This window comes from Saccopteryx leptura, chromosome 8 (genome assembly GCF_036850995.1).
Source record: "Saccopteryx leptura isolate mSacLep1 chromosome 8, mSacLep1_pri_phased_curated, whole genome shotgun sequence".
NCBI lineage: Eukaryota > Metazoa > Chordata > Mammalia > Chiroptera > Emballonuridae > Saccopteryx > Saccopteryx leptura.
Genome location: NC_089510.1, coordinates 67,264,595 through 67,291,180, shown reverse-complemented (window position 1 = coordinate 67,291,180; position 26,586 = coordinate 67,264,595). Strand labels below are relative to the sequence as shown.

Sequence of the window (26,586 nt, the reverse complement as noted above, 5' to 3'; positions counted from 1 at the left end):
ATTTTTGGCTTCCTCTCACCCTCCTTCAACACTGGAAAATTGGCAGCAGTGAGTTTCAATTCTTCCCAGTCCTGGCATATCAGTGGAACCTCCTTGGCATCAGGCAACTGTGGAAACGTTACAGAATAGTCTAGAGGGGCGTGAATGTCTCTAGTGCTCTGTGGCTGATCACTCTGGATTTCTCAAGCAATGGCATGAAAAGAAACCAGCAGCAGGTCAGAGGTCAGCCATCTACTGTCATTTTTATTTGCAGTAAACCGTAGTCAGGACTTATAATACACACAGTACATTACAGAACAAGTGCACAGCACTCTATGCAGGCAGATGGGCAGGCTGGAGCAGGCAACCACCACTACAGCACAACATATCTACGGGTGGGAGGCGGTGGAGGTGGACCAGCAAGGAGGGAAGGATCTGGACCCTGGCACTGTGCTAACTAGTTACTGCCTTGGTCTCAGCTGGTCTGCAGTTGAGGTGTATCAGGAGCTGTAGCTTCAACTTGTGCCCAGAGTCACCCCCAAGCATTGAGGTTTAACTAAGTTCCCTAGAAGGAAGCAGTGCTTTTCCATTAATGAGACTGAATTCTCTTCTAACACAGTGGCAGTTAGAAAGGTTAAAATAGTTTTGATACACAGAGGGAAAATGTTACATTTCAGGGTTTGAGTGTGTGTGTCCGTATGTGTGTGTGTATGAGTGTGTATGTAGGTAGAGGGCTTATCAAAGAGTTTTCTTGCAGTGTTTTTTTTTTCATGTTGGCCCCCAAATCAGTTGATTTTTGAACATGATCAGTCCTCAAGAGCAGTGGTTCCCAACCATTTTTGGGCCACGGACCGGTTTAAGGTCAGAAAATATTTTCACAGACTGGCCTTTAGGGTGGGACGGATAAATGTATCACGTGACCGAGACAGCATCAAGAGTGAGTCTTAGGCAGATGTAACAGAGGGAATCTGGTCATTTTTAAAAAATAAAACATCGTTCAGGCTTAAATATAAATAAAATGGAAATAATGTAAATTATTTATTCTTTCTCTGCAGACTGGTACCAAATGGCCCACAGACCAGTACTGGTCCGCGGCCTGGTGGTTGGGGACCACTGCTCAAGAGTGAAGGTCAATTCTTAGCTGAGGGCTGGCTGTCGCCCTCCTGGGTTCATAGGGCTAGGGGAAACCTATGAGAATGAGGACTCTTCCCTCTCCGATGGCCGCAGCATTTACCCCAGGTGAAGGCAAGATCATTGAAGTGGGAAGGTCTTTAGAGTCTCCTTGTTTGGCAGATGGAGAGCGGTCCCAGAAGGCTGGAAGACATGTCCAAGGCCCGTGGCTGAGACAGGAATGCAGCCCACTGCCTGGATTGCTCTTGTTCCCCAGGCAAAGCTCTGCATCCCTCACGCCATCATGGGGTGTGGAGTGGCTCCCCTCCTCAGCAGCCTCGAGGGAACTTTTCCAAGATAGAGGAGTCCTACTTCTTTTCTGCAAAGAGAGAAAATCATCCATCAGAACCCCCGTAGGTGGTGATTTCCTGGAATTGTGATTACTTGCTAACAGTAACAACTTCTCTGAGGTCTCTACCGAGCATTGGAGACGACTGTAACCGAGAGGCAGGCACAAAAGGTTCTTCTTCCCAATTTATGGAAAAAGGCAGCTGTGCTATAAGTTGGGTCAACAACTTGCTGTAGGAGCCTCTTCTTTTCAGTTTAGTCTCTTGTCTCTTGCTATCTATACAATAAATAAAGAAATAAAATGCTGCATGTTTTGAAGTCTGCCTTCTTGTCCGGTGACCTAGTCACTAGACACAAAACCTCTATCAAGACTGTAAGCTACCTTGGCAGGTTCCCACAGATCAAAAAGGGCAACATCTAGAGCATCAGGCACTCTCCAAGTGTAGCCCTGGCTAGCCTGTTACCGAGGGATCTGAAACAATGACTTTGGAGAGGAATTCTGTATATGGTGATATAGGAACCAATGCTGAATGACCACCATTCATTATTCAACTACAATTGCCAGAGCACAGACATTATGCTATGCTGGCTACCAACTCTGCCTGCAAGGTTGGGCTCAATGACATCTATACAAGGACATTTTCAACAGGAGGGGTCTATGATTCCAGAACTCCCTGCTCAATGAACTTTTCATGTTAATTGAAATAGTCTGTCAGAAATTGTGACCCCAGTTGGGTTATGCTTGTGGGTTTTGCTTACTTGTTCTGTTTTTGTTGAATTTATAGAAGCTAAACTCTTTTAACTTCCATGGCCTCTAGTCCTCTCATGGTTCCTGATTCTGTTGTTTTTACATGGAAACTTATGATCTGGATGTTCAACTCTGCCATTCTGAGTTAAACTTTCCAGCAGTTCTATACTCACAAAGATGCTTTATGCCTGAGATGTGACTCAAGAGGCAAAGAGAAAAAGTAGTATTATTAAACAGAGGGGTTTGAGTTAGACATTAAGGGCAATTTGTTGGTGGGAGAAATTGTGCGACACTTGAATACATCCTGAAATTGGGCTCTGGATGATGTTCTCTGATCTTTCTTGGGTCTTTTAAGTACAAACTTGCCTGGAGATAACAAAGTAGGCAGGTGTCCCCTTAAGAGCACTCTGATCCTCTGATTTTATGTACGAACACTCTAAAAATAGAATCATGGGGGTGAAAAGAGAACCAAAAGAAGAAAAAGTGAAAGAAGCAGACATGAGGGTGAGGAGAGGTTGAGAGGAACAGATGTGAGGGGGAAAGGTGGAGAAGAAGAGGACTGCATTGAACCATGTAAGGTTAGGGAGCAGCGCCTGGCAAAGAGACATTGTTTAACAACAAATTATTACCAATGAATAAGTGAATACTTGTATTACTCATACTCTTCAGCTCCACTTTACATGAGGAAAACTGAGATGTAAGATGACTTGCCCAGGTCCCTGTTGCTAGTTGGTGTCAGGGTGGGAAGTAAAGGCGGCCTCCTGTGAGAGACGGCGCTGTGTGAGCTGAGGCTGACGGGTGCGCTTCGCGGCCTGAGGCTGGGTGGGCGGTGGGGCCCTTTGGAGGTGGTCTGGGAGACTCAGGAAGGAGCCTCGGTGGGGCCCTTTGGAGGTGGTCTGGGAGACTCAGGAAGGAGCCTCGGAACGGGCACGGGGCCCTTTGGAGGCGGTCTGGGAGACTCAGGAAGGAGCCTCGGTGGGGCCCTTTGGAGGCGGTCTGGGAGACTCAGGAAGGAGCCTCGGTGGGGCCCTTTGGAGGCGGTCTGGGAGACTCAGGAAGGAGCCTCGGTGGGGCCCTTTGGAGGTGGTCTGGGAGACTCAGGAAGGAGCCTCGGTGGGGCCCTTTGGAGGCGGTCTGGGAGACTCAGGAAGGAGCCTCGGTGGGGCCCTTTGGAGGCGGTCTGGGAGACTCAGGAAGGAGCCTCGGAACGGGCACGGACTGAGATGTCGCTCTTCCCTGGCACTGCCTCCGGCTGCCCAGGCTGGGGTAACTGAGGCAGCAGAGTAGAGCATCATGTAAAGGGCCTCTCAGGTCCTCCATTTTCCTCAATGGCCAGAGGAAACCAAATCCTGACCTAAAATCTTCCCTTCTTCTCTTGGGAGCCACAGAAAACATGCACTGAGCTTGGAGGTGGGCTCATGGTCTTCCCTTGTCTCCTCTGTCTCCTCCCTTGTCTTTAAGTTTCCTGAGTACAGCTCCTAAAAGTTTCTTTTTGCTCTCAAGAACATGGAGTATGGGAAAGGACTGGAGTTCTCACCATGTTGATTAGAGGCAGGATCAATTTCCTGCAGCTGACCTGTCTTTGAGAACACCTGACAGATTTCCATAAATGTCCCTTATTTTTCCTTTGGGGGAAGATGGGAATTCCCTTCTATTTCATGCCTCTCAGTGCTAGACTCTGTTCACAACCATCTCAGAAGGGACATTCGAGCTGGATTTCTCTGAGACATCAAGGAGGCTTCTGTCCTCAGGTCCCATTTTATTTTCCTCATTGCTCCTCTGCGGCGATCCAAAGAGCCAAGGAGAAGAGCTATACCACCATGAAGGGGGCTCAACACGTGCAAGGGCACTTGGTCTTTGGAATACTTATTTTTTCCTATCAGGAAGCTATGCCAGTTTTAATCACTGCAGTATAGGAGGGAACATTGTGCTTCCTTGACTCCCTGCTACAAATAACTAAGGCACAGAAGTACAAGTAAGCCTCTCTGTTCCAAGGAGATGAGAAAAGAAAAATCACATTGCCTAGACAAGGCAACACGAGTGTGCAGAGCCCCAGCCGCCATCCATCTCCTGGAAAGGCCTGCCAGCAGCTCTTACATAAGCTCCAGTGAGCTCATGTGTTTTCACGCTCATCAGCATATCCTGGGCTTCAGGGCCCAGGGTTAAGTTGGAAGAGGGAGCTCCGGGAAGATTGTGTTCTTCCAAAGAGGGGGCGCACTTCCTACTATCATAATGGTGAAAACAATGTTCATTTCCATGTTTGTCAACATAGACCGACCTTCATTCCTTGTGGCAGCAACGCCATGAAAGGAGAAGGTGATGCTTGGTCTTCTGAATGCAGTGGCATGGGGAAAGGGAAGGTGCGGTGGTGTTTAATGCACCAAAGGCATGAAGATGTGCACTGGGGGGGGGGGGGGGGGGAGGGGTAGGAAAGCTTTTCTCCCTCTGTGTGGGAGGCCGTATCAGTGCTCAGTTAGGTCTGCCAGCCACAGGCTGGGAATCAGGCCATGGTTGAGTGTTGGGTCTTGATTTCCAGTTTTTGCCACCAGCTAGGCTGTTCTTGATTATGAAACTCACTTCATTTATTGACTGAGACAGGCTAGATATTCTGAAACCTGCTGTCACTCATTTTACCTGATTCCCTTTTGTTTGGCAGAATCACCAAGCCAGTAGGCTTTTGCAAGCAAACTAACCAACACCTTGCCTGCGATCTTGTCCAGAACATCTGCAGTCAGCATGCCCTGGCCTCAGCAGCTAAGCACAGAGCAAGTGTGATGATACCTGCTTCCCTTACCCTTTGTGAATTGAAAATAAAATCTCATCCTGCATTAGGGAGCCAACGCTTCTCAACCAGGCTTCCCAGACGTTATCTCGGGGTTTGACATACTTGCAGTTCAGTTAAACCCCAGAGAAGGGGGAGGATCTGTCCGTACATCTCAGCAATTTACCCCTCCCCCAGTCTAGCTTCATAGCCTTCACATAAGGGGGCAATAATGATGATGATATTTTATATGATTAAATGAACCTGCAGACATGATGTTTCACTGTCAGACTTCTCTAAAATAATACTGTGCCCAGTCTCTCTGTAACTACCGATGCTTTAAAAAAAATTTATTTCAAAAATAAGAGCATGCACTGTTCAGGTAAATTTCTAACTCCTCCAAGTGCTTCGCACTTTTTCTCCGGGATCATTAGTGCTTATAACACTTCCCAACTTAGTGTCTTTTGAGAATTTGGTTCATGAGATTTTACCTTCCTCTTTCCAGATCGGTCAGAAACATTTTGAATATAGCCAAATCCTTCCTTGGGTTCTACCCCGAACTTTTCTCTTATAAATGATGGCTTGATATCCTGATTAACTTCTATTGGTGATAACTGGATTCAGTCAGTTGAAAAATGAATGAGATCATATATATACACCACCCTCAAATCTTTCTCCAGCAATGTGGAGAACACACACAATCTTTAACACTTAAGAAAGGATCCTCCATAATGATGTATGGGTAATATTTTGGTGTGAGATATTATGATATCTATAAATTCATGTTAAAATATTTACATTCTTTTTTTTCAATTGATCTGTTTCTGTATGTACCCTGAGCAGGGATCAAGCTGGCAATCTCTGCATATCAAGTCAATGCTCCAATCAGTGGAGTTATCCAGCTAGGGTCATGTTAAAATATTTTGGTGAAATTAAAGATGAAACAAATAGGGCAAAATGGTAACAATTGTTGAATCTAAATGACAGGTATATGGGTTCTCATTATACTCATTGCTCTACTTTTCTGTATGTTTGAAAACATTTATAATAAAAAGAAACTATTCCCAGATGTTCTAATTCTGGGAAGTATATTCAATAGGGCAGTGGGGGATGGGGAGCTTCAGGAGGCTGATAGGGAGGGGAGGGGATGGGAGTTGGAAATTGCTTAATCCTCTTAGGTTTCTTATATACCTTAGTACCTGGTATGATGATAGCAAACCTCAAACAACAATTCAGTGGCCTCCTCCATTATAAAACCCTCTGTGCACGTATGGTTGGCTAAGTTAAAAGATCCAGTTCTCAATCCTTTTGCCTCAAGAATGTTGGGGAAAGAGGAAATATTCACCAGCAAATTTTTTCTTTTCTTGAAGATCATGCCATTTTCTGGTAACCAATTGGTACTAGTTTTCTTAAAAATAATAATAATAAAATTAAAAAGGCAAAAAAAAAAAAGTTCATGAATTACTTTGAAAACACTGTTGTCTGGTCCCTCAAAAGAAAATGCTGACTTTCTGGAATCTCCTTCCAGATTGACACATCTGTTGTGGGGTTTATAAATTCCTTACCTTTTGTACTGTCTAAGGTAAAAGGAAATCACCATTTTATTATTCCTCAACTTGTAAACTCTTAGTAAGATTCCATTAAAAAAAATTTTTTTTTTGAAAGGAGAAAGTTTAGGGTTTTTTTTTTGCCTTATTCTAGAAGCAGTCTTTTTACCCCAAATTATGATTCATCTAACAGATTTTTTAAAGGACACTTCAAATTTCCATTCTACCTTTAGATGTCAGTTACTAAATCAGATATTTGTCTACCTGACCTCATTTCACTGCTCTTGAACTTTAATATGATCTTTGTGTATCTTTTAATATGACCTTTCATATTATATGAATACTCTGATCTGGTTGAGTTCTTCACCAGGTGTTCATTGTTGGCTGTCTATTCTCTGAGTGGAGTCTTAGAATGTGGCCAAACTGGTGCTTTGGAGAGAGGACCTAAGAAGAAAGAGGTGGGTAAAGCATGCATGCGTGTGCCTCTGTGCCCAAATGAATGATATTTACCACTTCTGCTCTGTGGAAGAAGGATGAGAAAGACTCGGATTTTCAGTTTGAGAAGGAAGAAAGTCATGCATAGGGGATTGGTTTTGGGGTAGTAAATCCCTGTCACCATGCTTGAGGCTCAGAGGAATCAGTGATGGCACTACAGGCATGGACATGGACTTGGAAGGCAGATACTGACTGATTTAAATTCTGTATCTGCTGCTATGATGTTTTCCCTGCTTCTCAGTTTCCTCATTAGTCAAATGGGGAATCACATAGCACTAATTTCATCAGGTTCTTGTGAAGTTTAAAAGTGGTCATAAAAAGTGCAGAGATTGACTTTGGCCAGTTGGCTCAGTGGTAGAGCGTTGGCCCAGTGTGTTGATGTCTGGCTTTGATTCCTGGTCAGGACACACAGGAGAAGTGACCTTCTGCTTCTCCACCCCACCCCCTCTTATATCTCTTTCTCTCTCTTTCTTCCCCTCCCACAGCCATGGCTCAATTAATTTGAGCACATTGGCCCCAGGTATTGAGGATGGCTCCGTGGAGCCTCCGCCTCAGGTGCTAAAAATAGCTCAGTTGTGAGCATGGCCCCAGATAGGCAAAGTATCGGCCCCAAGTGGGGGTTGCCCGGTGGATTCCGGTTGGGGCACATGCAGGAGTCTGTCTCTGTATCTCCCCTCTTCTCACTTGAAAAAAGAAGAGGGAAAAAAAAGCATAGAGGTTGCTGGTTTGATTCCTGGTCAGGGCACATACAGGAAAACTCGATGTTCCTGTCTCTCTCTCCCTGCCTCTTTTTTAAAAAAAAGGAAAGAAAAGAAAAGAAAAGGAAAGAAAAGGAAAGGAAAGGAAAGGAAAGGAAAGGAAAGGAAAAAGAAAAGTGGTTATAAAAGTAATAGGCTTTGGACTGAACAATAAATGATAATTGTTATTTAATAACAACAATTTTGTCAATGCTTGCACATTTCCATTTTACCATTAACTCAACTTTAAGTTTTGTGTTTTTTAAAAAAGATTTCTCAGTCTTTTCTTCCATTTTTGGACCATAGTGTTCATGCTCACCTCCCTTGCCCAAATAAATCTGCTAAAAAAAATCAGATTCTCTTTTCATCTCATGAACCTGTATCTTATTATGTGGATATCTGACTGTGTTGGGACTACACTTCCGTGCTGTCTTTTTACTCTTTGTCAATTCTGACCCGATCTCGAAGAACTAGAATGCAAACATTTCTGTCTTTCTGTCCAAGTTGAATTTCATATTTTCTGAACCATGAAGCTGCCCTCTGTGTGACCTAGAAAGCCCTTTGATGATCCATATTTAGCTGTATCCATCACTCAACAGATGTCTGGGTAAAGGCCCCCATGAGCTCCCTCTACATCCTGTGGTTTCAAGTTCCTGAGTTGTTAGTTAAAAAACTTTCATCCCCACTCCCCCACTGCCTTCCCTTATCTATTCCAGGGAGAAGGACAGCTACTCGCTATACTCACTGTAGCTATTAATTCACTTAACAAATATTTACTCATTAGCTACTACACGTTAGATACTGGGTTAGATGTTATCCTCTTTGCTTCCAAATTGCATTTTCCTGATCTGACCCATTTAGAGTAGTCTTTTTCTGATTACTTCTCTAGAATCTGCATTGAGCATTCAATTAAATGGTCTCTTCTATTTGCAGGGTCTCCTGACTGGGAGGCTTAATGGCAAACTCTGATGCCTTCCTGTAATGCACCTGCCATTGCATCCATAGATTTCAGGATAACACAGGTTCACCGTGGGCTCCATCTAAGGGAGTTTAGTATGCAGGGCTCTGCTTGCCACCCTGCACTATGGACATGAAGAATGAAGGGGTAGCAAGGGTGGAATGCCCAACCAGTTAAGCAACTAATTTCCAAACACCTTTGGTTTTCTGTATCTCTGGTTTTCCACAGAAATGCCCATGAGGAAAAATTCCCCTCTGTTTTGTGAGCTTTCTGGATCTTCCCATTTGATAGCATCTCTTGGCATCTGAGAGGCAGCCTGCCATTCTGTTCTGTGGAACACAGATGGCCCAGCCCACGCCGATCGCTAATGAGGATCACATGCAGAACCTTGCTGCTGGAGACTGCCCTCCACAGCCCCAGCCCTCCTTCCCCAAGCAGGCTGGTCACTGCTGACCATGGCATTTCAGTCTGAGGACGGTGCTTGCTGCTCTCCCACTCACAGAGTTAAAAGAGAAAATCTATTATGTAGGCCTTGGGAACAGAGTCCCATTCAGCTAACATTTGAAACATTGATGATTAAGGAATGACTGCCAATTTGATTGCAAGCAGGAGGTATTGGGTTCCAGTTGTCCACGGAGCTTGATGAGTCTAAATGTGGGCAAGCGCTGGTAGTTCTTAATTAGGAACATTATTAGATGGCCATACAGAGGTTAACCAGATAAGAAATCGATCTGTCAATGCCATGTGATCTCACTCAGGATAATAGTAGGGTGGGAAATAGTTATATAAGAATGTTAGAGGCACTAAAATATAGGAGAAAAGCATACATTTTGATGTGAGATAGATCCATGACAAGTCCCAGCTCTATCCCTTGCTATCTGTTGGACCTTGGACAAGGTACTTCACCTTTCTGTATACTAATTCCTTGTCTGGGAAATATCACAGGCTACTCTAAGGAGTGAATGGGATAGCCCAGGAAAAGACCTTGACACAGTGCCTTGCACTCAGTAAGCAATAACTGGAATTTTTTTTAAACTTTCTCCTTTTCCTGTTTTCTTTCTGTAATAGAAAGTTGAATGATGAACTCCAAAAGAGTAAACTGTCAGATGAGCTAAAAACAATGGGCCCATGTGAAATTCTGTACAATTCTGCTCTTTTTTAAAAAAATCTGGAACTTGAGTGAGATGTGGGATAGTTTCTTTTTCATTGTTATTGCACGTCAGTTGCAGGTCAGTATTTGTGACTAGGAGAAAAATTCCAAACTACTAATATGGACCCCAATAGAAATACAAAGTTATTTTTATTCTTCATATTTTAACTCACTCCTTTAATTCTCATAGTAACCAAGGAGAGATCACTGCCTCTGGCTGCCCTTGAGGGTACCAATGAGTCCGACCAGTCCTATGTGTGGCCTAACTGATCAGTACCCACTGATCCAGAAATCTCTCAGGGAGTCATTCTTCATTCTTTCAGAAAACAAAGATACTAAATATTCTGTTCAAAAGGAATAGACTGATTGACTTAACATTAATGCCTACAAAACACTTCAACAGCTTTTTTCCTCCCTTATTCTTCTTTTCCAAGTGAAAGGAGATAGATTCCAAGATAGAGAGACAGACTCCGGCATGAGCCCTGACTGGGACCCACCCGGCAATCCCTGTCTGGGGGCTGTGCTCTGCCCATCTGGGGCCATGCTCGCAATGGAGCTATTTCTAGCACTTGAGGTGGAGGCTCTACAGAGCCATCCTCAGCACCCACGGCAGATATGCTGGAAACAATGGAGTTATGGCTGTGAAAGGGGAAGAGAGTGAGAAAGAAAAGAAGAAGGAGGGGTGGAGAAGCAAATGGTCACCTCTCCTGTGTGCCTTGACCTAGAATCGAACCTAGGACTTCCACATGCTGGGCCTACACTCTACCACTGAGCCAGCTGTCCAGGGCCTCAACAGCTTTTTGGACAAGGTAGATCAACCACTGTTTGTTTCCCACCCAACTGGGTCAAGGTTTTTCCTGAAAGAGCTGGTGGCTGTTCTTTCCCCCACAAGGCAGCCCTTTTCTTATTAGGTCAGCTCTAAAAGCAGTCATCAAATTGAATAAAAATAGACCTCTTTACAACTGTGCTCTTTAAACCTAGTTCTGTTCTCTGGAGCTACACAGAGGAAGTCTGACCCTTGGCAGCTATCATATTTTCTCCTAACCCCTTCCAGAATCCAGATCCTTGGTTCTTGCTTGAAGACATGCACAACAATGGGAATATGGGAACAATAAAATTGTACTGCTCACAAAAATTAGGGCATGTTTCAAAATGAATATGAAGCGATAAAATATCCCCTAATTTTTGTGAGCAGTATAGTTAAACATTCACATAGAAGTAACAAGAAAGAGTCTTCGAAGAATGGACTCTCCTCGTCCTAGAAAAGTACTTTTTGGAATATTACTGCAGAGGATGTTCTGCTTGATTGTTCCCAACTTCCTCCAAAATGAAAAGAAGAAATGGTAGGCATATGGCAGCGTTTTTAATCTATAGATGTTGGCAGAGAAATAAAGGTCTTTATGGTTCTTTACTGTGGTTCTTAGAGTTAGCCTCTCTATGCATCTCCTAGAAGGGGTCTAGTGTTTGACCACAGAACTCTTTTTTTCCCATGGAGCATTCTATGGATTCTAGTTTTTTGTGAAGCATATTTTAGGTTATTATGGTTTCAGATATGCTGTTTGAAATAACTTCCTGATTGATTATTGGATCCTGGAATTGTTGGCCAAGGAACACTATGACATTTCCTCGCTTGGAGGGTTGGTAGACTCTTCTTCCCGCCCTCCCTCTCCTCCTCCCCTGCTCTCTTCCTTTAACTCTAGCATTAGGCACCCACCTGCCTGGGAACATTGAGGGGTAGGCCTGTGACATAGGTTATCTGGGAATCTAGATCCTTCCCATCCCCGTGATTCTATTTTTATGGATCCCAATTGTGGTAGCGTTCCACAGAAGGTACTAGCTGGGACAGGAGGTAACCGAGAGTTTTGGCCAGCAGGATAGGGGGACAGAGATGGGAAAAGTTGATGCAATTATTCTTTGGCAGGATAGCAGCAGGAGAGAGTACGTTTTAAAACTCTCTGGCAGAGAAACTTCCTAATCTGTCACTGAGTATGTGTAAAAAGTGATTAGTGGGTCTCTATATTTATCATGATTACTCACAAATATGTAATTTACATAATATATACAGCACATTAAGTACTATGTTACCTTATATAATGTGCATATGTATAATGTATATGCATGTTATGTAACACCAGTCTGGAGGCTCTTCCAGGTTCTGCCAAGTATTTCCTAATTTATTTGGCAATTTTAACATATCTTTTCCATCTGTGGAAAGAACTCTCTTGAGAAGAGCTGGTCTCTGACCTGAAACATAATCATCCTACTAAGTCTATCTCAATTCTCAACTCACCGGAGGAAAACCACAAAGGCCAAGTCATAATGAAGCACTCCTCCTAGCCCATTAGTCCAGGGACAACACAACGTGTCAAAGATTTCCTATTTTATTCTTTTTATTGCTAGTGGGGTAGGAGTGTGGGGGCAGGTGAGAACATGTCTGTAGCAGGGCCAGAATCAGAATAAGATGAGGAATGAGGACTGTATTCTCCCCAGGCTGCTGGTGTGATTTTTGGGAAGTTACTAAAACCTCTGTAAACCTTGCTTTCCTCATTATTAAGACTCGGATGATAACAATACCTTCTCTGCCAACCTCCGAGGCTGCTGTGAGGTCCTCTTTGCTGAGGCACTCTGTAGTAAGAAGCCAACCCCACAGTAGTTAAGGGATAATGAGGTGCAAGTTCAGAAAACAACAACTCGAGGCTTATTGAAGGTAACAAACTGGAATGGCTATTCCACCCAAGTTTGTTATACTCTTATACTCTGGCTCTAAGGAAGACTCTGGACATGACTCTCAAGCAACACTGTAAATCCTATGCACCAGAGTAGAGTGGGCAGAGGGCCAGTCTCTGAGTTGTGAATCTTTGAGAATCAGTTTCATCTGTTCACAGTGTCAATGTCTCAACAGCCTCAATGTTGGGGGATCAGGGCTGGAAAACACATGCAGGGACTTCTGTAAATGCCTTAGAATCAGTGACCCCAAACACAAACCTGTGCTTGTTTCAGAACCAAGTGGCTTCCAAGATAGTACCTGCTGCCATTCTGGAGCTTGTTGGTCCCATCACCGTGGACGCTGTCATGCAGGGGGCATTTCACGTGGCCTGGTTTCCCCTTGACCAGTGCTCTGCACTGTTAAGTTGAATACTGTCCTACGTGGTCCTAGATGACTGCTTTCTTCAGAGTGAGAATCAATTTGCACATGCAATCTTAATTTTCCCTTCCTTGTGCAAAGCTCCGGACCCAGTGCGAGGAGATTAGAGGAAGCTTAGTGGAGCAATGTCCAGCGGCCCAGGTTTCCTCGTGAGAAATCTGAGGGGATTGAGGCCTGAGGGAGCAAAGGTGCCTAGGCAAGTGTTTCTTCTATCAAAGAAGCTCCGTAGACATTTGCCTTCGGGAAAGGAGGGTGATGCCAACAGCAGCTGAATGAAGCCCGCTGAGCTCTGTTGAGACTCTCTGGGAACTGGCTGGCAGTGCCTTTCAGAAGGTCCCTCAGTCCTCCTGTGACTCTCCATGGAGGCTATCCCTGAAGCCAGGGTTGTTTTCACACTGAGAGACTCCTATGACCATGATGAGTCAACATGTGGAGAGTTTGATGATCTGTCTGGTGCCTTCAACCCCAGACCAGCTTTTCGCCAGTTCAGGCCAGAGAGAATCTCTGGGAAGCATCACAAGGCTTCGCTTTCTCATGTGGGCTTGTCCCATCCTCATGTGTACTGCACATTCATTCTTCCTGGGCAACCTGGATCAAATGGAATCATTTCTTGGTGACCAGAAATGGTCCTATTCCAAGATGGCTAGCCTGTTTTCTCTATTGAATATCTCCTTAAGTGGCACCTATTCCCAAACCACATTAACCACGATACCATGGACACGTCTCTTAACTTCTCTCAGACTCAGCTTCTTTATCTGACATATGGGAGAATAGATCTCGCTCAGCATATATTTCATGGTTGTTTTAAGGATCCAGAATAGGAATTCTTAGTCTCTCTCTAAAAAGTTACTTTTATTTCCTTTAAGTCTCACGGTCACCACAGGGCAATGTGTCTTGACAAGGGAATGGTGGAATGGGGGAGTAAAAACCTTCTTCATCTTTCCCATTCTCTATTCTTATACTACATATATTTTTTCAATCAGGAAAAGTCCATCAGTAAATAAATATTTATATATATACATATATATGCTACATATATGTACACACACAGAAGACCACCAGCAGGGCCTTCAGGTCACACTCTGGGAGTGCTGGGTGCAAACAGGCAGGAGGGAACCTCTGGGCGGCTGTCTCCTCGTCTCCTCAGCAAACGGCCCTTCCCTCCAGACTTCTCTGCCCTCAGGAATAGATCACCACCGGGGCCTGGAACTCAAACAGGAAACACGCTTTGGCTTGAAAAAGAATGAAGCTGGTGGTGTTTTTTTTCTTCTTCTTCTTCTTCCCTTTTTACACAATATTATGACACCAATTTGAAAAATAAATTCCAGTTTCTCTGCCTTCCCTCCCAGGTGTTCACAGAACTAAGAAAATAAATACCACATCTAAGGTGTGCTGTGCAGGCAGCGCTAGGGGCTCCTGGAGCCGTCTCTAAGCAAACACAGCCACCAGGAGAAGCTTCGGGAAAATAACAAGTGCCCACTGACAGCGCAGAGAACCGAGAAGGGAAACACAGCTTTCCACAGCCTTTCTGCCTCCTCAGCAGGTTCGGGGAGACACTGTCGCTCGAAGGACAACCAAGAAACCAGCGTGCACTTGCTGAGCCCTGCCAACGGCTCTGCTCTGAGCATTGGAGGCCGTTTGTCTCTTTACAGAGGGATCTTTGTGTAAGTTCTCTGGAACGGGCGCTCCTTCCCTTGGCCACATCCGATCTTGCCATGGGCAGGAATCCTGTAGCCTGCTCCTTGCGAGTGTCCATGAGGAAACTTGCTAGGCTGGTAGGAAGAAAGGAGGACTTCTCCTTCAATCTCAGAAAGTCTGACTCAAGGCCTTGGGAATGTGGAGGTTGCTGCATGAGCCAACCATACCCTGGTGGGCCGTTAGACCATTCAGGATGTTCTATTGTCACTGGCTCTGTTGGGGTGTGTCCATTGTTGAAATATTGAGAATGTATGGCAGGGTGCAGGTTTTCTCCTGAAGGGTGGCTTTGCTTCCACTGGTTAGAGAGGAAAGAGTGTGTGTGTGTTTGTGTGTTTATGTGTGTCTGTGTGTGTTACAGTTTTTCTCTCTTGCTTTAACTAGCATTGGCAGATTATTTAGTCTTTTGAACGGCTCTTCCTCCTCAGCGAAAAGAAGCTGCTCTTCTGGGGAGGTCCTATCATCATGGGTGCTTGGTTCTTGTGAGTAATTTTTATCTAAAAGCAAAGAGGCAGAAATGAGTTAGTAACACACAAATCCCAGTAGCCTATGGGAGAGTGAGTCTGAGAGAGAGGAAGGAAGGCTAGCTTCAGGCTGGAAGGAGCCCCATGCAGAAGTGCTCCCAGTCCTTAGAGCACTTCAGAATGGGCAACTGGGCCCAGGCGAGGCCTGAGTTTGGCACTGCTGGAAGTGAAGGGCAGAAACACTGAGGACAGACAGGTGTGAGCTTCCCACGTGGTACTCAGCTCACACCTGTCTTCTGCACTTGCTATTCATAGACTTTCAGAATGTCACAGACGGAGGAGACCTCAGAGACAGTCTCATTCAACCCCTCTGCAGGATAGAGGGCCAAGGTCACACCGAGTGGGGCAGAATATCCAGAGCCTCGTTCTTCAAATTCCCAGCCTGCACTGCTCCTAGCCACTCCTGCTCAGATGTCAACCAGTAATTCAAGGTTGACCTCTGTCTGACCTCTGCCCTAAGCAATGTCATTCGGAGAGGTTCCAAGTGAGTCTTTTAGGTCTTTCCTCTTTTCTTTGCCTTCCAGGAAAGACCAGCTTTCTTTTAAAAGCACATGGGTGTTTGTTTTTACTTTTGAATTTCAGATTTTATGTGTATTTTCTCCTGTAAACTTTAAGTCAATCTGGAATGAAAGACACTGGAGAATTCTCATTTTTGCCTTTCTTCCCAACCTTATCCTGAGGGAATGGTTTCAAACTGCTTAATCCCTACTTACCTGTGAGCCAGTGACACTGCCATGTCAATGCAGAGGGTCCTTGGGTTATGGCAGTCTTGATATACAATGTTTTGAGTTTACAATGTTCACTCCCATAAAAACGTTTAATAATTGGAACGTGAGTGCTTCAGCTTATGCCATTAACATCATATTTATGAACTATGTGGGCGAACTAGTTTGGTTGCACGTGGTGGAAGAATACACAGTAACATGGCAGATAAGCAAGGGAGAGGGCATCCCCTAGTATGCTTACCTATGCCACTTTGGACTGTTAAAAGCACAAGTGTACTGTGTAGTATATTTATGTCTTTTTCCTTTTTCTGTGGCTTAGTTGTATTTTTACGTTCTAGATTATGGTTTTACAAATGTGTTAGGATAGGTAAGTGACTTAGGCTAGGGTTTGTTTCGACTTACACCAAAATTCAGGTTACATCACTGTTGTAGGAATGGAACTGTGTCGTAACCTGAGGACCTCCTGTAATCTGTGCTGTCCGTCTATCAACCATGTTGACTAAGTATGATGTGTTCAGAGTAGGAACCAAAGGCACTTAGGATTCAAATGCCTGGGTTTGGGTTCCAGCACTTCCGCATCTTTGCTGTGAACCTTTGGGAAAATCCCTTAACCTTCAAAAGCAGGTTTGGTTAACTGTAATCTGAGGATAGTTGTCCTATTTGTCCTACAAAGTTGTAAAGATCAGATGGTAGACTGTCAATGAAAGCCCATTGTAAAGTGTCAAATGCAAAGTAACAGTTAAATAACTGTTGTCTTACATTGGAGGCGAAGGAAGTTGTATATGAAAAACAACAGAATCTATGGGCTCATTCTCGGGGTTTTAATTACATTATTGGAAATGACAGTGTGATCACAGAAAGCAATAGAAGAACTATTGGAAAGACCCATCAACATGTTTAAATTAATGTAGCATAAAGTAAGTGGTGTTTGGTAAGAAATGAGAAGAGTCTGAACAGAGTATTTAAGGAAGACTTTTAAGATCCGAGAGTCTGAGAGGAAGAAAAGGAAATGTGTTGATGAAAAGAAAAAGGGAAGGCGCCAGGGAGAGGGGCCATGGATGAACTGGTTGAGTGGAGGGCAAAGGCTGAGGAATGAGGTCAGGATTATAGACGGGGCAGTTGGGGTGGGACCTTTAAGGACTTTAATGTGAGGTGATGGGAACCATGGTAACTTTTTAAGCTGGAGAATAACATGTTAAAAAAGGAGTTTGAGGCAAATTACTCAACAGCTGTTGTCAGGGCAAGATCGAACTGGGAAGAGTCTGGCCAAGAGGGTACTACTGCAAGCCAGGTTTACAAGTATCAGGCCCCAGGATATGGGAAGGAAAAGGTGGGACCAAGAGATATGGTGGAGAATTGCTCGTGATGGAAGCTGAAAATGACTCTTACGTTGGTTCCCACCAGCCTGGAGAACTAGAAGGGGAGTCCATCTCTCTGTTTTGTGGTAATCACCAGAGGAGCAAACCAAGAACATATCAAGCACCGTTTTGTGTTATAGGCCTTATTGTGGGCATTATGTTTATTCCAAAATTTATGGAAGTGCGGCAGAGACTGGGGACTCTGACAGCACTTCTGTGTGGCATGTAATTTAGCACTCTCTGATGACAGCAATTTGTGGCACATTTCCTTGTGGTAAGCCTTCCCTTGTTCCCTGAACACACACGTCCCCTGAGGGGAAGAACTTCATCTTATTCACTATGGTAACCCCGGGGTCAACGCAGTGCCTAGTCAGAGCATGTGCTGTGGAAGTGCAGACTAATCACCCCACCGAGGAGGAGAGAGAATGTCTTGGTGGCCTGGATGGCTATGTTTGGGGCAAACCACTGTGCACTTGCCTACATTTCCCGCAGATGGAGCCCTATTTATTTATCTATTTAGATGATAGAAGACTCTGGCTTCTCCTTTCTCTCCCTTAGCTGAGTCATTTATTTGCATGTTAGCACCTTCAGGGCAAAGAGGAGGAAGTAAAAACTCAAATCCTTCTCATTTAGTTTTTCAGCAGTTTTGACGAAGGTCTTGATAGGGTAGGAGTTTGGAGATCCCTGGCAACATGAGATGTGATGTGGTCTGTGGATACTAGTGCTACAGATAGCTGAGAACAGACCGTGTGTATACACACTGAAGGCAGGAAATAGGAGAGCATGTCCTCTTTTGGAGTCAGAGATGTCAGTCTCTTACCCCCTTCCCCAAATTAAGAGAGGCAAGAGAGTTAAATAGCGCAACTCTAATTTTAGAAGACAGTTGGAAGTAGCTAAACCTGACTTCTTAAACCCTGGTGGAAAGAGAATTCACATTTCTGTAGTTGGAACCCACATTTCTCTGGTAATTGGGCACGTCAGGCAATTAACTAAAGTCATTATGGTTTTCTTTTATGTCTTTCATTTTCTTTTTTTTTTAAGTGAGAGGAAGATAGTGAGGGAGAAGCAGATGGTTGTTTCTCCTGTGTGCCCTGACTGGGAATTGAACCTGGGATGTCTATATACCAGGCTGATGCTCTATCCATTGACCAACCAGCCAGGGCCTCTATGGTTTTCTTAAACACCTTTCATAATACTTGTAACATCTGACAAGCACTAGGGATAGCAGCCTCATGTTCTCAGTTCTCTGCTCTGTTAAAGAGAGAAGTGATACAGTAGACCAGGGGTCTCAAACTCAACTCAGCATGTGGGCCGCAGAGCAAGATCACAGCCGTTTGGCGGGCCGCACTAGGTCTACAAAAGGCAACTGTTACGCAACACTTTTCTCACTGCAGTTGAAAACAAAAAAAAATCAGTACAACAAGCACAATCGTACACACAGTTTACTCAGTGTCACAAAACGACCAGAAACTATAGTTCACATCACAACTGCTGTTAACTAAGCTAATATCTAGCTAGGATGCTAGAGAAATGAAAAATACAAGTAGGCCCCTAGGTTACTTAATTTTATCCAAAATATTTTGAACTTCGTGGATTAGTCTGCGGGCCGCACAAAATTGTTCGGCGGGCCGCGAGTTTGAGACCCCTGCAGTAGACCCTTGATGATAGCTCAAAATTTACAAAACTACTGCGGCATATAATTTCCCCTTTAAAATGGAGTAAATTTTAAAATTACACTAGTGTTGAGAGTTGACTTTGTTTTGCTGGCCGTCTTCTGAAAATCAACACATTTTTATTACTTCAAGAGAAGAAGTAATTTGAGGGATTTATTCCTGAACTTTGCCTTTTCAGGGTAAATCATTCAAATCATGCCCAGCAAAATGGCCAATAATCATAAGTATGGACACTTTCCCAGTTATTTGGTAAGTGTCCAAGTCTGCCCTAATTTCAGTTGGAGATAAATGGAAAGGCACAAACCTGAAAGGTCTCAATTACTCTTTATGATATTTTAAAAAGTCAAAGAGCCCTGGCCGGTTGGCTCAGCGGTAGAGCGTCGGCCTAGCGTGCGGAGGACCCGGGTTCGATTCCCGGCCAGGGCACACAGGAGAACCGCCCATTTGCTTCTCCACCCCTCCGCCGCGCTTTCCTCTCTGTCTCTCTCTTCCCCTCCCGCAGCCAAGGCTCCATTGGAGCAAGGATGGCCCGGGCGCTGGGGATGGCTCTGTGGCCTCTGCCCTAGGCGCTAGAGTGGCTCTGGTCGCAACATGGCGACGCCCAGGATGGGCAGAGCATCGCCCCCTAGTGGGCAGAGCATCACCCCTGGTGGGCGTGCCGGGTGGATCCCGGTCGGGCGCATGCGGGAGTCTGTCTGACTGTCTCTCCCTGTTTCCAGCTTCAGAAAAATGAAAAAAAAAAAAAAAAAAAAAGTCAAAGAAATAGTCCCGCTTAAAGTGAGCCTTGGGGAGGCAGTAGGGATTGCAGTTTTTTAGGTTTTAGCTATTTCTGGGTTCTCCAAGATCTTAGGATGCCCTGCTTCCTAAGAGTGTTTCCTGCCATCAGAGGTTTTTAAATGTAGGTGGACAGTCGGGTTTCCTAGGGGTGGAGGAGTAGTGTGAAATTTATTGATAGGTCGGGAAGTTCAACTAGATTATTGGTTCTCCAAGTGTGGTCCCTACATCAGCAACATTGGCATTTTCTGGGAACTTGTCAGAGATGCCAATTCTCAGGCATCCAGACCTACTAACTAAGAAAACCAGCAATCTGTGTTTTGAAAGCTCTCCAGGTTATTCAAATGCATACTCAAGTTTGGGGATCACTGGACTAGAGAAGTAGAATCCCTTTAAACTTTGAGATCCTACTATTATCTAACTCCGGGAGGAGATTCTTTTATTTTTTATTAAAAAATTTCTTTTCCAGTGATTTGAGAGAGAAAGGAAGGAAGAGAGCAAAAGAGGGTGAGGGGGAATAGAGAGATAAAGGAGCGTCAACTTGTTGTTCCACTTAGTTGTGCCCTCATTGGTTGCTTCTCCTATGTGCCCTGACTAGGGATCAAACCTGCAACTTCGGTGTACTAAGACGATGCTCTATCCAGTGAGCAACCTGGCCAGGGCCTGGAAGAAGATTCTTAATTTCAAGGCTCAATGATGCTGCCTAATTGTGATAGTAAAACATGAGAGGTCATCTTACAGTGCTGTAAGCATAGGGCAAGTTTTTAAATTATGTATATTTTATATGCATATATCTTGATGTATAAACAAACATTTGCTCATTTTCGAGAATTTAGAAATGATGGGAAAAATTTTAAAATCACCTAGAGGCAACTGCTGTTAAGTTTTTGGTATCTTTTTTCCAGTTTGTTTCTGTGTTTATATATTTTTAGTAAAATTGCAATCAGCTGTTTTCACTTAACATAATTTGCAAATATTTCTGATGTCATTAAAAATTCATTAAAAATAATTTTCAGCAGCTGAAAATTATTCTTTTTAATGAATCTCACATAACTTATCTAACCCTTTCTCTAAATGGTGGGCTTTTAGGTAATTTCCTTTTTTTTTTGCTATTATGAATAATATAGAAATGGACATTTTTCAACAGTTCAAATGCTCTAGAAATGTTTACCTGAACATTCTTATTGTATATGTATTCTTATTGATCAATGTCACCCCATTAAATTTTATTTTCTAAATAAAAAAAAGAAATTGACATTTTTAAACATTGGTTCCTGTAATTCTGTTAACCTGTATTTTACTTAACACAAATACCTAGGAGTATATGAACAATTTTAAGGGTCAAAGTAAATAAACTGAGTCACTGTATATTAATATTTGCAAGGATCTTCCTGATACATGGCTCCAAATGCTTCCCAGAGCACTGTACCAGTTTATACTCTGGCCTCACTGGTTGAGTGTGCCTGCCTCATCACACCCTTGACAATAATGAATATTATCTTTAAAAGAAAAACAAATTGGCCTGACCAGGCAGTGGCGCAGTGGATAGAGCGTTGAACTGGGATGTGGAAGACCCAGGTTTGAGACTCCGAGGTCGCCAGCTTGAACATGGGCTCATCTGGTTTGATCAAGGCTCACCAGCTTGAGCCCAAGGTTGCTGGCTTGAGCAATGGGTCACTTGGACTGCTGTAGCCCCCGGGGTCAAGGCATATATGAGAAATCAATCAATGAACAACTAAGGAACCGCAACAAAGAATTGATGTCTCTCATCTCTCTCCCTTCCTGTCTGTCTGTACCTCTCTCTGACTCTCTCTGTCTCTGACACACACACACACACACACACACACACACACACACACACACACACACGGAATATGAACAAGGATTATGGATAGAAGACAATAAAAATAAAAACAAATTGTGCTAATTTGATAAGTGACACATGGCAAGACTTTCTCATTATTTTAATTTGAAATGCTCTCTCCCCATTTATCTTAATTTGTTATATAAAATATTATTTCAAAGGTTTATCAGCCCATGGCATTTCTTCTGTGAACAGTCTGTTCACAGCTGCATTCCTAGTATTTTCTCTTGTTGGTTTCTAAGAGCTCATTATACATTATGGAAATTAACCTGCTCATTGAGATAGCTACTGCAAACATCTTGCCCTTAGCCTTTTCAATATCTGTATTGATTTTTGACTTGTAGAGTCTTAAATTTGTTAATAGTCAAATATGTCACATTTTCTTCTTTAGAAAGTCCTTGCTCACAGTGTGATTACACTCACCTATCAGTAACATTTCCCCCAGCTAGTAACATTTAAGCCTTCAATAGAATTGTAGTTTTTTTTTGTTTCTGGAGTATAGTTTGACGTGAGACATTGGTATATAATGACATTTTCTCAAACAGGCAATTTCTTGGATAGCATATGTTAAACAGTCCATTCCTTTCAGATTAGCTTACAATCTTCCTTTTTTCTTCATTAGTTTTTACATACTAGGGTTTCTAAGGGCCCTTTTCTGTACTGTTGATTTATCTATACAATATTGTGCCAACCATTGTGGCTTTAAAACTGTTTTAATATCTTGTGGGAAGCCCTTCCTTATAGTTCTTTCATTAAATGCCTTAACCATTGCAGTAGGATTTTGTTTGGGATCCCTATTTAGAAAGAAGTTTCTGAATTCAAATCCTTTTTTATATTTGTTAAGTCTTTAAGTCTTATTCATCTTTTTTTATATCTCTCATATTATGTAATGTGTTATAATTAAATAAAACCATTACCACATTTATATTTTTACTACATTTATTATATATTTTTTATATTTTAATATCTATGATCATTTGTTTTCTCTTTTAGAAATTAGATTTTTAAACATTTGACAGGTTTAAAGAACTAGTTCTAGATTTTTCCTGTTTTTAATTATTTAATTTCTACTTTTATCTTTTTTATTTTCTTTAATTTTTTTTTCTTCTTTTCTAAGTGCGAAGAGAGGAGATAAAGAGACAGACTCCCACATGTGCTCTGACTGGGTTCCACCCAGCAACCCCCTCTGGGGCTGATGCACTGTCCATCTGGGGCCATGCTCACAATGGAGCTATTTTTTAGCACCTGAGACGAAGGCTCCACCATGCCATCCTCAGCACATGGAGCCGATGTGCTCGAACCAATCAGGCCATGGCTGTGGGAGGAGAAGAGAGAGAGAGAGAGAGAAAGAGAGAGAGAAGGGGGAGGGGAAGAAGTGGAAAGGCAGATGGTCACGTCTCCTGTGTGCCCTGACCAGGTATCAAACCTAGGACATCCACATGCCTGGCTTACGCTCTACCACTGAGCCAATCAGCCAGGGCCATCTTTGTTATTTTCTTCCTTTTGCTTCTCCTAATTTTGTTTTATTTTTTTCCTTTCTTTTTTTTTTCTTAATTTTTCTGAAGTGAGAAGCAGGGAGGCAGAGAGACAAACTCCCACATGCGCCCAACTGGGATCCAGAAGGCATGCCCACCAGGGAGCACTACTCTGCCCATCTGGGGCATTGCTAGGTTGCAACCAGAGCCATTCTAGGCCTGAGGCAGAGGCCATGCAGCCATCCTCAGCACCTGGGCCAACTTTGCTCCAATGGGGCCTTGGCTGCGGGAGGGGAAGAGAGAGATAGAGTGAAAGGAGAGGGGGAGGGGTGGAGAAGCAGATGAGTGCTTCTCCTGTGTGCCTTGGCCAGGAATCGAACCTGGGACTTCCACGCACTGGGCTGACACTCTACCACTGAGCCAACCGGCCAGGGCCTATTCTTGTTCTTCTAATTTTGGAATTATTTTTTACTTTATTTTTCCTTTCTTTTAAATTTTTAATTAATTTTAATGGGGTGACATTGATAAATCAGGGTACATATGTTCAGAGAAAACATCTCTAGGTTATTTTGACATTTGATTATGTTGCATTGCCATCACCCAAAGTCCAGTTGTCTTCCGTCACCTTCTAACTGGTTTTCTTTGTGCCCCTCCCCTCCCCCAACCTCCTCCCTCTCCTCCCCCCCATCCCGTAACCCCCACACTCTTGTCCATGTCTCTGAGTCTCATTTTTATGTCCCACCTATGTATGGAATCATATAGTTCTTAGTTTTTTCTGATTTACTTATTTTGCTCAGTATAATGTTATCAAGGCCATCCATGTTGTTGTAAATGATCTGATGTCATCATTTCTTATGGCTGAGTAGTATTCCATAGTATATATGTACCAAAGCTTTTTAATCCACTCGTCCACTGATGGACACTTAGGCTGTTTCCAGATCTTCACTATTGTGAACAATATCAATGGAACAGAACAGAGAACCCAGAAATACACCCACACCTTTATGGACAACTGATATTTGACAAAGGAGGTAAGAGCATACAATGGAGTAAAGACAGCCTCTTCCAACAAGTGGTGTTGGGAAAATTGGACAGCTACTTGCAAAAAAATGAAACTAGACCACCAACTTACACCATTCACAAAAATAAACTCAAAATAAATAAACGACTTAAATGTAAGCCATAAAACCATAAGCATCTTAGAAGAAAACATAGGCAGTAAGCTCTCTGACATCTCTCGCAGCTATATATTTGCCGATTTATCTCCACGGGAAAGTGAAATAAAAGACAGGATAAATAAATGGGACTATATCAAACTAAAAAGCTTTTGCACAGCTAAAGACAATAAGAACAGAATAAAAAGACAAACTACACAATGGGAGAACATATTTGACATATGTCTGATAAGGGCTTAATAACCAAAATTTATAAAGAACTTGTAAAATTCAAAACCAGGAAGAGAAACAATCCAATCGAAAAATGGGAAAAAGAAATGAATAGACACTTCTCCAAAGAGGACACACAGATGGCCAATAGGCATATGAAAAGATGCTCAACATCACTAATCATTAGAGAAATGCAAATTAAAACCACAATGAGATATCACCTCACACCAGTCAGAATGGCGCTCATCAACAAAACAGCATAGAATAAGTGCTGACAAGGATGTGGAGAAAAGGGAACCCGCCTGCACTGCTGGTGGGAATGCAGACTGGTGCAGCTACTGTGGAAAACAGTATGGAGATTCCTCAAAAAATTAAAAATCAAACTGCCTTTTGACCCAGCTATCCCACTTTTAGGAATATACCCCAATAACACCATAGCACCGTTTCAAAAGAAGAAATGCACCCCCATGTTTATGGCAGCATTATTTTTCCTTTTTAAAGGATAGATGTATATGAGACTCGAATATACCCCCAAATACTGTTTAAACTATATTTTATGCATTTTTAATGAGAGACTTCTAATTTTTATTATTTTTTAAATAGTTAATAATGGTAGTTTTTATCCTTGAATCTACTATTCTTTAAAAAAAATTTAAATGAGTAATTACATTTTGTTTGTTTAATTACTTAATTTTCTATTATTAATTTGTAGCATTATTGTTCTGTGGTCAAATAAAGTTAACCTTTATAATTTCTGCTCCTGGATTTTATATAGTTTTTTTTGTAAACTAACTTATGATCTATTTTAATAAACATTCTATGGATCCTTGAAAAAAATGAGATATTTAATTTGTTTATAGGTTATAGAGTTATTTTATCTGAGTTTTATCATTAATTTTTTTGCTACTTGACCTCCAAGGCAGAAACAAATATTTTAAAGCCTCTCAATACATTATTTTTGTCAATTTTTTCTTCGGTATCAATTTTTTTCTTTGGGATATATATTGATACTGTTTTTCACATTATATATTTTGATTCTGTTATTAGATACCTAAAATTTTATGACCATTACATCTCATAATTGAATGTACTTTTTATCAAATGTAAATGACCTTCTTTATTCCACTTTATGTTTTTGTCATGTTGGAAGATTAGTTTGTCTAAAATTAATATAATTAACAATATCATTAGGCCCTGGCCAGCTGGCTCAGTGGATAGAGTGTCAGCCAGCGTACAGACTTCCCAAGTTGATCCCCCAGTCACGGCACACAGAAGTGACCATCTGCTTCCTCCTCCATGTCTCCCCATTCTCTCCTTCTTCCCCTCCTGCAGCCAGTGGCTCTATTGTTTCAAGCATTGCTCTGGGCACTGAAGATAGCTTGGTTGATCTATGTTGGCTACAGGTGCTAAAAATAGCTCAGTTGATTTGAGCATTGGCCCCAGATGGGCATTGCCAGGTGGATCCTGGTTGGGGTGCATGTGAGAGTCTGTCTCACTATCTCCCCTCATCTTACTTAAAAAAAAAAAGAAGAAAAAAACCCCACCAATATAATTTATTAGTTCTAATTTCTCTATGCTTGATAAAAACTATTATATATATATATCCTGCCTGACCAGGCGGTGGCGCAGTGGATAGAGCATCGGACTGGGATGCGGAAGACCCAGGTTTGAGACCCTGAGGTCGCCAGCTTGAGCGCGGGCTCATCTGGTTTGAGCAAAAGTTCACCAGCGTGGACCCAAGGTCACTGGCTTGAGCAAGGGGTTACTTTGTCTGCTGAAGGCTCACGGTCAAGGCACATATGAGAAAGCAATCAATGAACAACTAAGGTGTCGCAACAAAAAACTGATGATTGATGCTTCTCATCTCTCTCCATTCCTGTCTGTCTGTCCCTCTCTCTGTCTCTGTAAAAAAAAAAAATGTGTGTGTGTGTATATATATATATATATATATATATATATATCCTTTTGTTTTGGGTGTATCTCTTATCAGAAGCATATCATTAGATTTTAACTTTTAACTCAATATGAGAGTAATATACTTTATTAGGGGACTTGAATATATTTATGTGTTTTTGTCATGATTGATCTATTTAGTCTTAACCTCTTTTTTCATACTTCAAAAAAATTTAAATGCA

The 26,586-nt window shown here is 42.7% G+C and overlaps 1 protein-coding gene across 9 annotated transcripts in view; it reads right to left on the bottom strand.

The window, feature by feature from the left end:
* Positions 1-223: 223 nt before the first annotated feature.
* Positions 224-26,586, bottom strand: part of DGKG (diacylglycerol kinase gamma) — a 237,372-nt gene continuing 211,009 nt past the window's right edge. For 6 of the 9 annotated variants that reach the window (XM_066346986.1, XM_066346989.1, XM_066346990.1 and 3 more), the window contains one exon: positions 12,218-15,170. In XM_066346986.1, coding sequence (XP_066203083.1) covers positions 15,072-15,170 — 99 coding nt within the window. In that variant the 3' untranslated portion in view covers positions 12,218-15,071. Of the gene's footprint in view, positions 1,469-12,217; positions 15,171-26,586 lie in introns of those variants that run through there. The other 3 variants (XR_010746779.1, XR_010746780.1, XR_010746781.1) reach the window with 3 other exon arrangements.